General features: G+C 58.7%; 3 protein-coding genes across 11 annotated transcripts in view; 1 reads left to right on the forward strand and 2 right to left on the reverse strand.

The window, feature by feature from the left end:
• Positions 1–957: 957 nt before the first annotated feature.
• HSD11B1L (hydroxysteroid 11-beta dehydrogenase 1 like) lies at positions 958–6,088 on the reverse strand. 8 transcript variants are annotated; one of them, XM_016144902.2, is made up of 8 exons: positions 5,831–6,088; positions 3,994–4,145; positions 3,779–3,909; positions 3,045–3,156; positions 2,574–2,665; positions 2,069–2,162; positions 1,773–1,938; positions 958–1,456 (listed from the first exon to the last, which is right to left on the reverse strand). In XM_016144902.2, the coding sequence occupies exons 2-8, from the start codon at positions 4,064–4,066 to the stop codon at positions 1,147–1,149; spliced, it is 978 nt and encodes a 325-aa protein (XP_016000388.2). In that variant the 5' UTR covers positions 4,067–4,145; positions 5,831–6,088; the 3' UTR covers positions 958–1,146. The 8 variants fall into 8 exon arrangements, with proteins under 8 accessions (XP_016000388.2, XP_016000370.2, XP_016000380.2 ...); XM_016144884.2 differs by having other exon boundaries at positions 3,994–4,316; XM_016144894.2 differs by having other exon boundaries at positions 5,758–6,088.
• A 259-nt stretch (positions 6,089–6,347) lies between these two features.
• On the forward strand, positions 6,348–8,244 carry MICOS13 (mitochondrial contact site and cristae organizing system subunit 13). Its single transcript, XM_016144944.2, has 4 exons — positions 6,348–6,608; positions 7,170–7,347; positions 7,544–7,595; positions 8,009–8,244. Exons 1-4 carry the CDS (start codon positions 6,580–6,582, stop codon positions 8,104–8,106), a joined length of 357 nt encoding a protein of 118 aa, XP_016000430.1. The 5' UTR covers positions 6,348–6,579; the 3' UTR covers positions 8,107–8,244.
• Positions 8,245–12,250: 4,006 nt separating this feature from the next.
• SAFB (scaffold attachment factor B) overlaps positions 12,251–15,384 on the reverse strand; it is a 31,871-nt gene continuing 28,737 nt past the window's right edge. The window contains exons 18-21 of one of the 2 annotated variants that reach the window (XM_016144848.2): positions 13,679–13,797; positions 13,275–13,375; positions 12,847–12,913; positions 12,251–12,563 (exon numbers count right to left, since the gene is read on the reverse strand). In XM_016144848.2, coding sequence (XP_016000334.1) covers positions 12,428–12,563; positions 12,847–12,913; positions 13,275–13,375; positions 13,679–13,797 — 423 coding nt within the window. In that variant the 3' untranslated portion in view covers positions 12,251–12,427. Of the gene's footprint in view, positions 12,564–12,846; positions 12,914–13,274; positions 13,382–13,678; positions 13,798–15,384 lie in introns of both variants that reach the window. The other variant, XM_016144838.2, reaches the window with a different exon arrangement.

The raw sequence follows: 15,384 nt of genomic DNA on the forward strand, positions 1-15,384 counted from the left end.
GGTTGAAAGTTAGAATCTCAACTTGGTTGATTGCCGGCTTATCTCAGACCTCAGCCGCTGCCTGGCTGACCCTGCGCCAGGGACTTCACCTCCCAATACCCGAAATTCTCCATTTACAGAATGAGGACAATAATAGGACACATTCCAAACTGTTTAGAGAAATTATAATGGTACCTGGCACAAAATAAAACTTTCATAAACAGGTATCGGCTTCATTCTGCAAGAGGCCAAGTTCTGGGCTAAGGCTGAGGAAGGCGAAGTGGTATAGTGCCACCTGGTGGCATTTGCTATGATTTGATGTAATTTTAGGTGGTGCGGAGGTGAGAGTTAACATGGAAACAAAAATTTTTTCCTGGTTCTCTTTCAATCTTATTTATCTCCAAGTGATGGTCTCAATTTGGGTTTAGTCCTCATAATACCTGCTCTTAGAGGCTTGAGCAGCCAACAACAGCTAGCAATTTATAACGTTGTATTCATTCTACAGTTTTTATCTTTACAGTTGCTTTTTCTTTATGCAAGCATCTCTGGTTTCCCATCTTAAAGAAACTGTTTTCAATTCATTGATGTAAATGTCAGTCATGTGCAGATATAGCCCATATTTTTCCTTAAAGAGAGACAGACTGGCGTCAGAACCCCTGCTTCTGCCATTGACTTCCCCTCCAAGCCTGTTTCCTCACCTAGAAAATGGGATTATGAGATTATGAATGTCCAGTCCATGGTGCCTGATGCACATTATCATCATTGGTGCACAAACCATGTACTTCATGTGGCAAATAAAACCTTTGATTCAAAATCAGTACGCTTCCTTCCACCCTTAACTTCCTGGGTGAATCCACCCCTCCCCCAGCCTCAGTTTCCCCACCTGTGAGATGAGGTTGAGAGTTCTAGTGTACACATCCCCTCTTCCCTGACTGTTGCCAGCAAACTGGAAAGACCAAGGAATCTGAACAACACATGTGCAAGGAAAAAGGATGTTTATTATGAAATGGGAGGCTGCATCTGGCAAGAACACATTCTTTCCCTCGTCTCCCTCCTCGGACCCCACCATTAGGTGGACAGCTTCACAGCCGTCCTTGCTTGGGGCAAGGGCTGGGCGATGATCTGACATTGAGCAGAAAGAACAAATAAGGTGGTTCCAGATGGGAGTCAGACAAGGTTCCAAGGGTGGCTCAGGGAAGGTGTGACCTTGTTTGGTATGGCCGGAATCCTGGAGCAAGTCACATCACCTCTCTGAGCCTGTTTTCTCATCTGCAAAATGGAAGCAGATGATGAGCAAGAAGACGGAGGTGATGCCTGCCCAGGTCTTCTACATCGCTGCGGATATGGCCTCCGCTGAGGTTCCCGAGCGCTGGAGTTCTCGCTGTTTCCGGGTGCCGGTCGGTTTTCTCCGTTCTCCTTTTCTGTCCCCGACGGCTCTCTCAGAGGTGTCTCGGTTTGCGTCCTGACTTCAGGACAGCTGGATGGAGGGTCCCCCTCTGAGAAGATGAAGGGGCTTCACACCCAGGAGCTCAGGCAGCAGTCACGTTGAGCTCCTGGCGGATGAACCAGGCCCTCGGGCGTGGCAGCCAGCCCCGGAGCAGGCAGAGCAGGTGGAAGCGCCAGGGATAGAAGACACGGGAGGCGCGCGTGGCACCTCCGCGGATCACCGCGAGGGCCGCCTTGGGCCCCAGGGCTGCCTTGGCCCTCGTGACACCCCTGGAAATGGGAGGGCGTGGTGGAGACTGAGGCTGGCGACACCCTCCCCAGTCCCCGGGCCGCGCCCCTGGTCTTACCTGACTCCCTCTGCGGCTGAGGCTCGATCCCAGAGGCCCAGGACGCACATGGTGATGGCCACGTTCACGTCCTGCACGTCCAGCTCCCGCCGCAGGGAGGCGAAGAAGCTGTCCACTGCGAACTTGGCCGCCGAATAGGGGCTGGAGAAGGACCTGGGCACGCGGCCTAGGGGCGTGGAGGGCGGAGGCTGAGCGGCTACACTCGCTCCCTCTCCTCCAGGAAGCCTTCTTGCCCCATCCAGGCTCGCCTGCATCGAGGCCTGTGGCCTCCCCATTCCCACCCCATGTACACGCACCAAGCAGCGATGACACCACCACCAGGGAGCCCCTGCTTTCCGTCAGACTGGGCAGAGCCAACGAAGTTAGTTGCACATAACTCAGGAAGTTCACCTGTAGGTGGCAAGGGTTTGTTACCAGGCAAAGGAGGAGCCCAAGCCCGAATGTTGGGTCAGGGAGCAGAACCTATAGACCTGGGAGCAGGGCTGGTTAAGGATGGGTGAACACAAGTGCCAGGACCGAGTCGAGTCAAGGTTAGAGGAGGCGGAGCTCAAGCCCAGGGGCGGAGCCAATGCCCAGAGGGGGTGGACCCTAGGGGCAGAGGGGGTGGGGCCCGGAGAGGAATGTGGAGAAGGTGGAGTCTGGGAGGATTAGGCTGGAGGGCCGAACCACGGGTGGAAAGTTGAAAGGAGGTGGAACCTAGCGCCTGGGAAAGTGGGATTTGCGGATGGGGGGAGATAAAGCACCGGCCCGGGAGGGCAGAGCCAGAGCCGAGAGGGGCGGGGCGGGGAAGGGGCGGAGCACCTGCATGAGCCAGCGTGCTGCCTGGGCGCTGCGGGCCCGCGTGCCTGCTGGGGCGGCACCGAGGTGATTCAGCACGAGGTAGTCCAGCCCACCTGGCCCGAAGAAGCCTGTGAGCCAGGAGCTAGACCTTGGGACTCCGCCCCCTGGACAAGATAAGGTTCCCCTTCCTAGCCCCGCCCCTAGAACCAGCAAAGTTCCACCCAAAGCATTGACTCAAGGAGCTCTGCCCTAAACTGGCTCCTTCCAAGATCAGAGACCTCGCCCTACTCCTTGCGACTAGCCAAGCTTCTTCCAAGGGGCTGGTCCAGAGTTCCGCCCCCTCGATGCAATGAGGCTCCACCCCTAGCCACATCCCAGAACCTTATAAACCTCCGCCCACAAATACCTATCACTATCGCACCCCACCCCCCAAATCGGGTTCTGCCCATGAGGCCTAGGCTAAGGTCCCCGACTTCAGGCCCCGCCCCTCACCCAGCTTGTCCAGCGCAAACCGCACCACGCGCTCGGGAACCTCAGCGGAGGCCATATCCGCAGCGATGTAGAAGACCTTGGGAGCGCCCAGCTTCCGGCAGTTCCCTACCACCTGGGGGGGCCAGAGCTGCCCGTGGGCCCCTCCACCCGCGCTGGGCCCCTCCACCCGCGCCGGCCCCCTCCACCTGCCGGGGGCACTGGGGCCCCAGCCTGAAGCCTCCTCCCCTACTGAGCCTCCTGTTCCCTTCCCAAAGTTTTACCACAAACTGGCTGCCCGTTGGCCAGAAGAGGGGACGTTTTGTTTGCTCAATCACCAACACTTTAAAACTCAGGGGATTTCAAATAAATCCCGAGGTTTCTGGCTCCTCTTGAAATTCTGGGAGGCTTGTTTCCAAGAGCTGTACATTTCCTTGGAACATTCTGTCGCTAAGAAATGTCCACCCACCCCGCTTTGGAGTTTGAGAACCCTGGCTATTGTCGCATGTTTCGGACACTACCGATATTCCCATTTATTGAGGAACACTCCCTGCTTTACGCTCACTGCCTTACTGCATCCATCTAATACCTTAACCCATGAAAAGGTACTTTCACTTTCTCCATTTTGCAAATGAGGAAACTAAGGCTCAGAGGGGTTCAGCAACTTGCCTGAGGTTACACAGGAACCCTGGATCTTTGCAGGGATTCAAACCCACTCCCCTCCCACCCCCACCATTACAGCCAGAATGGGATCTCACCTTCTGCAGGAGGGCCTCGGTGTGGGCAGTGAGCACCAGGTGGGAGCCCAGGCGGGCATAGCAATATGCCAGCTCCTCCCCGACACCTGCACTGGCCCCTGTCAGCAGCACTCTGGCTCCCTGGAGGCTAGCTGGCAGTGAGCAGGGGTCATCAGCCTGGGGGCGCGCATCGGACAGCCAGCCCAACTCCTCCCTCTCCCACCCCGGGCACTTACCTGGATCAAAGTTGTCAGCCCAATAATAGGCGAAGAAGAGGGCTCCCACCCCAGTGAGCAGCAGCACCTTCATGGCCCTCCCAGGTCGGCAGCAGGAGAGAGGGTGGCCGGCATGGGTCTGGCTCACAGCCACACCGTTTCCCTAACTGCACCTTTGTACGAAGAAGCTCTTTCCGGTGCTGGGCCTGCCCCGTTTCCCCATCTCCGCCACCTGGTCCATACAGCTCACCCGAACAACTGCGGTACTCTCCTCTCCTCTTCCGGTTTTCTCCCTCCAGGCAGCGGCAGATTCACATCTTGCTTCCCTGCGCTGCGACTCCTCCCTGTTTCATTTAGGACAAAAGCCAGACTCCCTGATGGTCGAAAAGGCCCCGCATGGATCAGTCCCTCTTGCTCCCTCTTTTTGCCACACCAGCTTCTTTGCTGTTCCTCAGAAGCAGCCGCTCTCCGTCGGCCTCAGGGCCTTTGCACTGGCTGTTCCCTCTGCCTAGACTGCTCTTCGAAAATATAATCCCATGGCTTGCTCTCGCTTCTTTCAAGTCTCAGTCCAAAACTTACTCCCTCCTCGGGCATTTCCCTGGCCTCCTTTTCTAAATTACCTCCCTTCCTTGTCCTTTCTCACTCTCGTACTTCTAGAACTTTTATCTCCTTCTCAGCACTTTTCATCACCTGAAATCACTTGATTTGTTGTTACATGTTCACTGTCCCTCTCTCCCCCAGAGTCGGTCAGCCCCACGAGGCCAGGAAGGAAACAGAAACCTACTTCTGTTTTGTTCACCATTAGGTCTTCAGGGCCCCAAACTGCGCCGGGTACACAGCTGGTACTCAATACAAACCAGATCGACACAGAGTGGTATGAGGAATGTGGGAGGCAAGAGCAGGGGAGCCCACAGAGACCACTCTGTCCAGAGACACCCAGAAGGAATCAGACACTCAAGGCTGGGTTGGAGACAGAGGTCCCTGTGTCATGAAGTTTAAGATGTGATTTCACCTGTGGGAGTGATTTTTGTTCCAGGGAGAATCGGACCGAGTATTAAGTATTAAAGTTTGGAGAGTCATGGGTCTCCCCTGAAAAGGGCACAGGCCCATCTCATCTTAGGGTTTACATTCTCTGGACTGGGTGGCACCAAGAGGGGATTGGGACTTCCAGGACCCAGGAGGCTGAGAGGTGGTGGGCCTGCGGAGTCCGCATATCTCCAATCTCTACATTCAGCCCTTCGCCTTCGCCCTGCCCCCCCCCCAAGTTCCGGCTGCCTCCTCCCTGGCTCCCCGCTTCACACTCCCTTTCTCCCATCTTATCCTCCCATGCAGCCAAAGGGATTTCTCTGTCGAAAGAAATCTGGCGTGCCCCTTCCCGGTCCACTGCCCCGGATAAAGACCAAGCTCCTCACAGCCCAGAAGGCCCAGCGTCTGGCCTCTGCCCACCTGTCCATCCTCATCTCCCACGACTCCTGTCTATCTCAGACTCCTGTCTGAGAATCAGTTCTCCGAAAGTGAACTCCTCGCCCTCCTCGTCATGCCAGCCATTCCCGCAGCAGGGAACGTGCTCCCACCTCCTTCACTTTCAGAGAAAGCCTACGAAGCCCCTCAGCCTTGAGCACAGCAGCCTCACAGGGGAGGCAGGGTTGGATGAACGGATGAGTGGGAGGGAGGAGGGGAGAAAGAGAAGGAGGATGGTGGATAGATGGATGGATGAAGCAGCCGGGCTGCGACGCGGAAGGAATGGGAGAACCAGATCCTCGCAGAACTCACTGGCCCCCTTACCTCGCCGGGCCTCAGTTTCCCCACGGGACAAAGGGGGCAGGCGACTGCTTTGCGTTCCCAAGTGCGCACTCACCCATACGGCCTCAGTTTCTCCTGCCGTCCACCGGGGCTGGGGTACGGAATGGGAGCCGCGCGCACGCCCGTCGGGTTTCCCTAAGGGGCCCCAGCCAGCTGCACCCCCGACCGTCCCCTGCCCGTAGCGCCTAGGTCACATGACTTCAAGCCCCAGGCTGCGCCGAACACTGTGCTCGGGCGTTGCCGGGCAACGGCCTGCCACCTAGCTCTCCGGCTCCCAGCCGAAGCCCTGGCTCCGCCCCCTGCGTGGAAACTCCAAGCGCCTAACCCCGATCACGTGCCTGAGGCCCGTCTCTCTCGTACAAGTCCGGTCCTGCGTTGCCATGACAACCATCTTCTAGGTACACTCTTCCCAGGCCCCGGCCCTAATTCCCCCGCGTGGGCGCGGGCTGGTCTCCAGGGCATCTTCTTGAGCCACTCTCACGTCTCATTCCAGACACCCGACTTCTCTTTCCCTTCACGCCCCCAAGGCCGGACTACAACTCCCAGGCACCTTAGCGGTCAGGCGCCTCGTGGGACAGCGCCGACTACATTTCCCAGACAGCTTTGCGGCTCAAAAGACAACGCTTCCAAGCGTCCTTTCGCGCTGGGACAGCAATCTCCGCTGTCTCGCAGCCGTAAGGAGACTCCGACTCCTGGAGGCCTTTGCGACTAACCAGGAAAACTACGTTTCCCAGAAGTCTCTGCGGCTCCGCGACCGGAAGCGGCGGGTGAGACGAGTGTCCTTGCGCGCGGTGCCGAGCAACTATGGTGTCCAGAATGTGGCCACTGATGAGGTGCGTGGGCCGGTGGTCTCCGATCGCCCGAGAAAGTCTCCTCCTGCGGAAAGCCCCCCCCCTGTTTTGCTCCCAACCTGTTCTTCGTTTCCCATAGTGTCAGGTGGCCTACATGGGGAAACCGAAGTCCAAGCGGGGAGGGGGATCCCGCAGGTCGCGTGAGCCCTTGGCTCCTAACTCTCGGTTTCCGAGACCCCTCCGAGCCTCCGCTGCCTCCTCTGTAAAACAAGAGTGCCCTACGGCCATTTATTGGGAGGTTAATGCGCGCCCGGAATGGCGTAGAACATACAGGAAGTGATCAGTGACACTTGGAAAACCCTCGCGGGTCGCTCGCAGAGTCCCTCTCAGGGCTGGAAGGCAGAAAGTCAGGGGACTTAAGTCTTCACTGTTCCCTGCTCTCCGCGTGTTCACGAGTGACCTTCCTGTGTGGGCCTCAGTTTACCAGTTAAATTCTTTGGACTGTGGGGCCCCTTAGGGGTCTCGCTTTTCCCCTGGGCCTAGGCTCTCGAGGTGGCCAGCAGTGTCCCCCTGGGTTACTCTCCTTCTCTTCCTTGCCGGCAGGTTTCTCATCAAGGGCAGTGTGGCTGGGGGCGTGGTCTACCTGGCGTACGACCAGCAGCTGCTGGGGCCCGGCGACAAGAGCCAGGCCGCCCTTCAGAAGGCTGAGGAGGTGGTCCCCCAAGCCATGTACCAGTTCGGCCAGTATGTGTGCGAGCAGACAGGCCTGAAGATACCACAGGTACTCTGCTGGAAGTCAGGCTGATGTCAGCTCTTGTGGGGGGCAGTCAACTCGGCTGGCCGGCCTTCTGTCCCTGGTCCCTCCAGCCTAGCTTGGTGTCCGCACTGGGGGGTGTGCCGCTCCCCCTGCCTCTGGAGGAGGCTGGGGTGCTGGCCTTTCCCCTTTCACCAGCCCCTTCTCCCTTGTCTCTTCCCAGCTCCCAGCCCCTCCAAAGTTTAACTTTCACATCCATGAGTTCTGGAATTCAGGTAGGCCCTGGCCTCTCTGCTTGGGGGGGCGGGGGAGTGACCCCAGGTACCCCAGTCTAGCACCCCAACCCTGCTTCCTGTCCATGCCTTTCCATCACCCCCCTTACTGCTGTGTGTGCCTCCCGCGGATCTAAAAGAGGAGAGATGATGGGTTCCAGGGGGAGTGGGAGCAAGGTTGAGCCTCTTCGTGAGAGCTGGGGCCACACTGGAGCGCATTGGACGGACTCTGATGGCCTCAGACAAGGTGAAGTCCTGCTCCTCCTGTGCCTCAGTTTCCCTGCCTGGAATTGACAGAGCTGGAAGCGGCACCTCTAAAAGCACTGCCGAGTCCGGTGTCCCGGTGGTTGGACTGAACTCCCGGGCCGTAGGCGGGGAGCCTCACCAGGCACCGGGCCCTCCCTCCCTCCCCGCAGGCGTCATTGCGGTGATGTCGGCCCTGTCAGCAGCCCCGTCTAAGGCCTGCGAATACACCAAGGAGGGCTGGGAATACCTGAAGGAGCGCGTCAAGTAGCCTGTCGGAGGAGCCCGACCACCCCGGGCCGGAACGGGCAGGGCCACCCAGGACCTCGAGCCTCCAGACCAGGACCCCACTCCTATGGCAGCTCCCGGCCTTGCCGGCCCAATAAAGGACTTCGGAAGTGCTCCCTGACCCATGTGCATGGGGTGGCCTGGCTGGCACTCAGGGCATGGGGGCTTGGGCTTCTGGCTCTGGGGACTCCTCAGGGCGTTATCTTGACCTCAGGCCACAGGTCACACCCTTGCGGGTATGGGGAGCAGGAACAGACAACGAGCACCAGTGCCCAGGGCCCTGGGGAGGGTCGAGAAAGTGCCGAGGGCTGAGCCCAGGCTGGGGCTGTCGGCGAGCGCGGGCTCGCTGGCGGCACAGAGCGCGTGTGCCATCTGCACGCCCAGCTGCACCTGGTCTCCATCCTCCTTCCACCGTCTCCCCACACCTGGGATTCCTGGGGAGCACAGGCCTGGAGGCCATTGCCATGTAAGCAGGTCTCCCCAACCCACAGGGCCCTGCCTTCCCGACCTCGTCGGCCAGGGGCGCTCTGCTCCCCTCAGAAGCTTTCCCTGACACCCGGACCCACACTGGGTCAGCTGCCTAGTGACCTGATGTGTGTGCCCCAGGGGACTGGAGCTCCGGGAGGGTGGGCTGTGGAGATGCTCCCAGCCACCAAGGGCGTCCTCTTGTGGTGGTGCCAGAGGAAACCTGCGCCTCAGACAGATGGGGCGGGGAGGGCCGGGGGCTGCGGGCAGAGGCGGAAGCCAGAGGCTGTCCCGGGAGGCTGCCCTGGGAGCAGGGAGTGGACCCGCGTCTCAGGGCCCCAAAGGCCCACAGTGACCTCCATGACCATGGGCTCCAAGGTGGGCTTTCCAGCTCCCTGCCCCTGTGTCCTTGCTGGCCTCGGCTGGCATGGGAGCGGGTCTCGGGGGAGGGCAGGGTGGGCGGGGCTGGGGAGTGTCACTCATCCCTGGTGCTGCCTGAGAGGGAGCCGGTGCCAGCCATCTTGGGGGCCTGGTGCAGAGCCCAGGTTCAGGGGCTCACCTGTGATCCACCCAGCCTGACTTTCCATCCACTGAGCCCTTCCAGGAGTCCCATGGGCCCAGGATACAGTTACATGGCCAGATTCAAAGCCCACTGTCCACCAGGAGCCCAGGTGGTTAGCCTCAAACCCTCCCCAGGACGCAGGATTTCCACTTGCCTCCCGTCGTGGGCCCAGCCCGGCCTTCACATACAGGAGGGTTGGCACTCAGCTGTGCCCTGTGCTCCACCAGGCTGCCTGAGTTCTCACAACCCTGCCGTTGTCATTCATGGAGAGGGGAGAGACCTGCCAGGGCCATCCCGCCACAGTCTTGTTGAACAGTTGTTAACAGCCCAGTATATGGACCCGGCCTTTGCAGGTCAGCGTGGGCTGCCCTGGGGACAGGCTGGGCCCTTCCAGCCCCCTCCCTTCCATCTGGGAGCTCCATGAGCTTGGCTGTGTGTGTGTGTGCACGCGCGCGCGCGCGCCTCCTGGGTGTGGGTGGGTGTGTTGGGGTATAAGGAGGTCCCCAAGCCCAAGTGTCTACTGTCCCTATGGTTCAGTCACTGCCTGTGGCTGGGCCTGGGATAGCTTCCAGTTCCCACCAAACACAAGGGCCCTGCCACTGGCTGAAACCAGGGTGCTAATCGTGAGCCCTCCATTCCTTCAGTCAGACTCCCAATTCCTCCATCCACGTGTATCATCTCCAGTGCCAAGACCGCCTCCCTTGGCTCCCTGCATCCAGGCCAGTCCCTGGCAGTCTTTCCTGAAGTCCAGGTCTGATCATGTCACCACCCTGCTCAGAAACCTCAGGTGCCTCCCCACTGCCCTTCCGATGAGCCCCGATACCTCAAAGGGACTCTTCCTCCCTTTCTGGGTGGCCCTGTTCCTAAAACATAGTGTTCACGGCCAGACTTGGCCCACAACTCATGGACCCCACCACCAGGCTGCCCTTCCTCCCAGCCGACTGCTCACCCTGCCCACAGCACAGACGCCGCCTCCCCTGACCTTGTCTTCCTACATGCAGGCTGAGTCGAGTCCCCCCCACCCCCCAACCTCAGTGTCCGGTGGGTGCCCCATCCCGGTGCCCACCACCTCGGGGCAGGTAGGGTTTCCCCACCTCAGCATCACTGACATTTGCAGCCAGGTAAATCTCGGGGGGAGGGGGTTCCTGGGCATCATAGGTGTCAAGTCCCATCCCTGCGTCCACCCCAAACACCAGTGGCAGCACCCGAGTCACGAAACCACAGACGTCTCCAGGTGCCGCCAAATGTCCTCTGGGGACAGAATCACCCCAGTTGAGAACACTGCTTTTGGGGAGTTGGTATGAGTCCCCTGTGGCTGCCGCAACAAATGCCCACAGCTTTAGTGGCTTAAAACAACACAAACTGATTCTCTCACAGTTCTGGAGGTCAGGAGTCTGGCCTGGGTGTCCCTGGGCTGACATCCAGGTGGTGACGGGCCCGGCTCCAAATCCGATTCCTGGCCGTTTCCAGCTTCTAGAGGCTGCTGCATCCCTTGGCCCCGGGGGCCCTTCCTCTGCCTGCGCACGCAGCAGAGTGGTCTTCCTCTCATGTCTCCGGCTCTCCTGACTCCACTTCCCTTTTGAGGCCCCTCGTGATGCTATGGGACCCACCTGGATAACTCAGGATCCTCTCCCGTCTCCAGGTCGACCGTCCTGGTGGAGGGAGGACAAGTGCAAGAATGGGACTGTGCTAAGATGGCCAGGAGGGACAGGGGGTTCAGCAGAACCAGAGGTGACCAGGGACGCGAGCTCTCGGGATCCCTAGAGACACTGGCTGGGGGGGCATGCTGGGCTCAGGGTTTCCGTGTCACTCTGAGTGAAGTCCAGCCACACTCTGCTCCCCAAGCCATGTGCTGGGGGAAGCCTGGGTCCCTCTTTGTGCTGTCTACCTCAGGGCCACGTGAGCTGCAGCAGCTTGGGCTCTTTCCACAGGTGGCTGAGGCCCAAGCAGCCTTCATTAAATCTGATACATCCAGGCAGACAGCAGCCCTGTTCCCCCTCGGGCCCCGGACACAGCTTTGTGGTCTAGAGCTTGGGAGCTGCCCTATGGCTTTTGGAGAATGAGGACCTTTGTAGCTAGGGGGAAGGAGGGGAGCGCAGTGCCACGATCGCACCCCGCAAGTCAATCCAGTAGCTGCATTTTACAGGCAATCCAGTGGAGGCGCATCCAACTGCAGGAAACATGAAGGATGCAGGCACAGAACCTGGCCCCGGACTCGAGCGGTGTCCTCACTGGGGTCCTTGATCCACTGTCCCAGATCACGTGGTTGGTCTCTGGCAAAAGGAAGACACAGCCTTGTGGGCCGCAGGGAGGGGGGATGTCTCCTCAAGGCCAAGCAGGGAGAGAACAGCCAGATTGCAAACCCGGCATTACCCCAGGATTTTGGATGCCGCTTGGGCCCTAGACATACCTGGCCCACTGTCTAGTGATGAGACTCCACCTTCCTGTGTCCTCGCCACGCCGGGCCCCTCGCCCGTCCCCTGGCAGAGCTCTGCACTGCCTGGTATCGATGGTTTTTCTCACACTGTCAGCGCCGCGATTTGCTGCTCCCTCTCTCACCGCACCGGAGTGCAGTTCCACTGACGTGCAGCCCCCGGAGGAGTCAAATCCAGAGACAGAGTGGACGGTGGGGACCAGGGCCTGGGGCCGGGGGTTAGTGTTTAACGAGGTTCCCAGTTTGGGAAGACGGGTTCTGGAGATGACGATGATGGTGGTACGACGTGCGTTTAACGCCACTTAACTGTGTAATAAAAATGGTCGAAGCGGTCCATTTCACGGAGCGTGAATTTTACTGTACAAATTACCAGCCTGTTCAGCAAAGGCTGTGAGACTGTCAGACAGAGAGGGCGGCAGCGTGCGGGCGACAAACGCCTGAAGGACGTCACAGGGCAGAGGAGGGACAGGACGGCTGCGACTCATGACCCAGGCGATCCTCCGAATTCCGGCCCGGCCCGGGGCCCAGTCAGCGGTGCTGACAACCCGACTGTCCCCTGAAACTGCCCCTTTCAGCCCTCCTTCTCTGCAGGAAAAGCTGCGGCTCAACAAGGTGAATGAGTTCGTTTTATTTAGAAAGGCGGAAAGAAAGAGACGACGCTTTAAATAAAGGGTATGTGAACAGAAACACATTTATTACAAAAAACCAAAAAAAACAAAAACATTCACATTGTATAGAGCTACAATATGGCAGCAGATAAAAAAAAATTTATTGTACACAGTTTAAGATAACTCCTAACAGAACGTACTCTGGTTGCCACGTGACATAACAGGGTCCAAGCACTTAGTAGCGGCGAGTGAAGCGGGCGTCGCTGGGTCGGCTCCCCCGGTTCTGGCCTCCGAATCCACCTTGCATGCCCCCGCGCGGGATCACGTGGCCCCGAGAGGCCCCTCCTGGGGCGAAGCTGCCACGCCTGGAACTGATGTGGGGGCTCGTGATGCTGTGTCCCCAGGGCCCGCCCCATCCCAGTGGTCCACTCAGTGGGGTCCACTGCGTTCCCGGGGGACACGTGCTCTTCAGGACTCCTCCCTCTCATGCAGCAGCACCGGGGGACAGACCCACGCCATTGTAGGAGTGAGGACAGGCCGAGCATGTTAGGGGAAGTGTGTTAAGTTGGGGAGATCTGACTGTTTCTAACCTACGCCCAGGGCAACCAGCACGCAGGGAAGGGGCCGGTGCAGACAGGACGCCAGACGCCTTACCCTGACATCCCCCCCCGGCTCATCATGTGACCTGGCCCAGAGTGACCAGACATGCTTCTTTCACCACCTAGAAAAGAAGAGACTTTTCACACAGCGCCTCTGAGCCGAACACACAGCTCTGGAGGACACGGCCACGGGGTCGGGCAAGTCCCATCCCTTTCCTGAGCCACCCAGTCAACCCAGAACTCGCAGGGCCCCGCTGGTGGGTGTGTGACGTGAAAGCTGCACACCCACGGACACCACCCAGCACTCTTCCTGCGCCAGACCTCACCCCCATCCAGTGGTTAAGGGGTGCCCCTCTGCTGCCGGCCCCGGGCACGGCCCCATGGAGGGCGGGCAGGGAGACCACCACTGACTGGAAAGAGCAGGCGCAGCTGGAGCTTCCCGGACGCTTCTCTACAAACACGTCCCCGAGCGCCAGGCCTTACCTTGCCACCTCTTGTGGTCCCTGTCTATCATTCCTCCGTCAGCAGCGCCCTGCCACGCGCGGTCATCCTCTAGTCTTCGACCATGGTCCCCCCAGTCACGTCTGCCCCTTGGAAAAAGACATCTCTGATTTGGACTGCCCCCATTCCGCCCCTCCGAACGGCAGCAGTGGAGGGTTCTGGAGAGCGGGTGGCATTCCGTGTTCCCAGCCCCCCGCCCTCAGGCAGCGGAGACTGTGGGAACTGGCTCTGGGTCTAGTCCCATGCTGCTCACAGAATGCTAAGGGCGCCTGAGCCGTGGCAAGTGCGCCAGGGCACAGGGCCCACACGTCTCATCCCCGAGACCGACGGTGCTCAGTCTGCCGGCTGTGAGGCTGCGTGGGCACCGTGGAGCGGGAGACACAAACCTGGGTGGAGGCGGCAGCCCCCGGCCCTCGCTCATCCTCTTGTCAGAGCCGTAGCCGCCCCACCCGTCGCGGGAGTCCCGCCCGTGGCGCTCTGGTCCTCCGTGGCGTTCAGGGTAATGCTGGATGTTAAAGAGCAGAATGGTAAGGTCTCAGCATCAACCCTGTGTCCCAAGGCCTTTGGGGCAATGAGGGAATAATGACGACAGTAACTGAGAAATGCCTGCAGCTCTGAGACAGTGCTAGCAGGCACTCTGTGCCCCGTTTTGTGACACACAGGCCATTTTGGCTCACATGACACAGCTGCATCCCTGAAGTGTGCTCACGGCCTGGTGAGGAAACGGCACTCAACAGAGCTGAGGACAGGAGAGTCAGGGCTGAGACTCGCCCGACCCAGAGGCAGAGGACCAAGCCATGAGGGCGAGGGGTGCCAGGCCCCAGCGGCCGCTCCACACCCGTGCTCACGATGTAAGACAGAAAGGCCACAAGGGGCCCTTTAACACAACTCACTCCCGGACCTGCCATCATGCCCCTGCTGTGCTGGGGAGGCAGGATGCCTGTCGGGTGGAGCTGAGAGTGGCTGCTTCTGGGCCGGTGCCCCCAGCGCCAACTCTGCAGCCTCACTGTGTGAAGTCCTGGGCTGGCACAGGCCCCGGGAGCGCCTGACCCCACTGCACACACTAAGTGAAGAAGGAGTGACACAGGAAAGGCCGAAACTCCTCTTCTCCCAGGCGGCGTGGCTTTGGCTCCATGGTTCGCCATTCCACAAACCCAACCTGTGACCTTGGGGGCTTTTACCCCAGGACCATAATCGAAGTAACAAAGAACTGGAAGGGAGTCTGGTCACAAAGCCCCGTGGATGCCTACTACGTGGCCTGTCACTGTCTGCAGCCATGCTCTCTCTCCAGTACGCCATAAGCCCTCCAAGGCGAAAGGAACATGCCCTTAAAAGAGCCCTGATCACCGCCTACCTCCCCTGACCTCTTATCCCTCAAAGAGAAGAAAAGGGGTCAATTTTACAAGATGAACAAAACAGAGGATTGTTCCTTCAAGGGGCAAGAAGCACAGGCCTAAGAACCCAAAGTCAGTGCTGCCAAAGGAAGAAGAGCTGCTGAAATGAGACTCTACAGAATCATCACCAGGTCATGGTCTAGAGCAGCGGTCCCCAACCTTTTTGGCACCCGGGACTGGTGCTTCTACGAGAATCTAACACCTGATGACCTGAGGTGGAGCTGAGGCGGTAATGCTGGCGCTGGGGAGCGGCTGCTGATACAAATGAAGCTTCACTCGCTCGCCCACTGCTGACCTCCTGCTGTGTGGCCCGGTTCCCAACAGGCCATGTGGTACCTGTCTGCGGTCCAGAGCTTGGGACCCCTGGATGTAGCACTTCACTTAGTTTTGGATAAAGACAGACATTTAAGAAAGAATGATTTCTTATCAATAGCGTTCTATCTACAGACACGAAACTGGACAGAGAAGCATTTAACACAGGGAAGCAGAAAAGTTCAACTTAGTAAGACCTGGTTCTTTAAAACTCATTTCCATCTCTCTTTTGTATTTTAAAGTTTAACTAACATTCCTCTGTCCGACCAACCAGCCCATGTAACAGTTCAACAAGACCCTGAACGTCTGTGCTAGTTTCCCTTTCATTTATCAATCGGTGCAGCACTGGGGCCTTGTGACTGTGTATGTGAAAAAACAGAACAAAA

Source organism: Rousettus aegyptiacus, unplaced genomic scaffold (genome assembly GCF_014176215.1).
Source record: "Rousettus aegyptiacus isolate mRouAeg1 unplaced genomic scaffold, mRouAeg1.p scaffold_m13_p_16, whole genome shotgun sequence".
NCBI classification, from domain to species: Eukaryota; Metazoa; Chordata; class Mammalia; order Chiroptera; family Pteropodidae; genus Rousettus; species Rousettus aegyptiacus.

Bases quoted from the DNA above. Each gene is read 5' to 3' on its own strand.
- HSD11B1L (XM_016144902.2), bottom strand. From the start codon at position 4,066: ATGAAGGTGCTGCTGCTCACTGGGGTGGGAGCCCTCTTCTTCGCCTAT. The intron at 3,157-3,778 runs GTGAGATCCCAT...TGGCCCCCCCAG, and splicing joins CCGAGGCCCTCCTGCAGAAG to GTGGTAGGGAACTGCCGGAA. The intron at 1,457-1,772 runs GTAAGACCAGGG...CCCTCCATCCAG, and splicing joins TCAGCCGCAGAGGGAGTCAG to CTGTCCTGAAGTCAGGACGC.
- MICOS13 (XM_016144944.2), top strand. From the start codon at position 6,580: ATGGTGTCCAGAATGTGGCCACTGATGAG. The intron at 6,609-7,169 runs GTGCGTGGGCCG...CCTTGCCGGCAG, and splicing joins AGAATGTGGCCACTGATGAG to GTTTCTCATCAAGGGCAGTG. The intron at 7,348-7,543 runs GTACTCTGCTGG...GTCTCTTCCCAG, and splicing joins CAGGCCTGAAGATACCACAG to CTCCCAGCCCCTCCAAAGTT.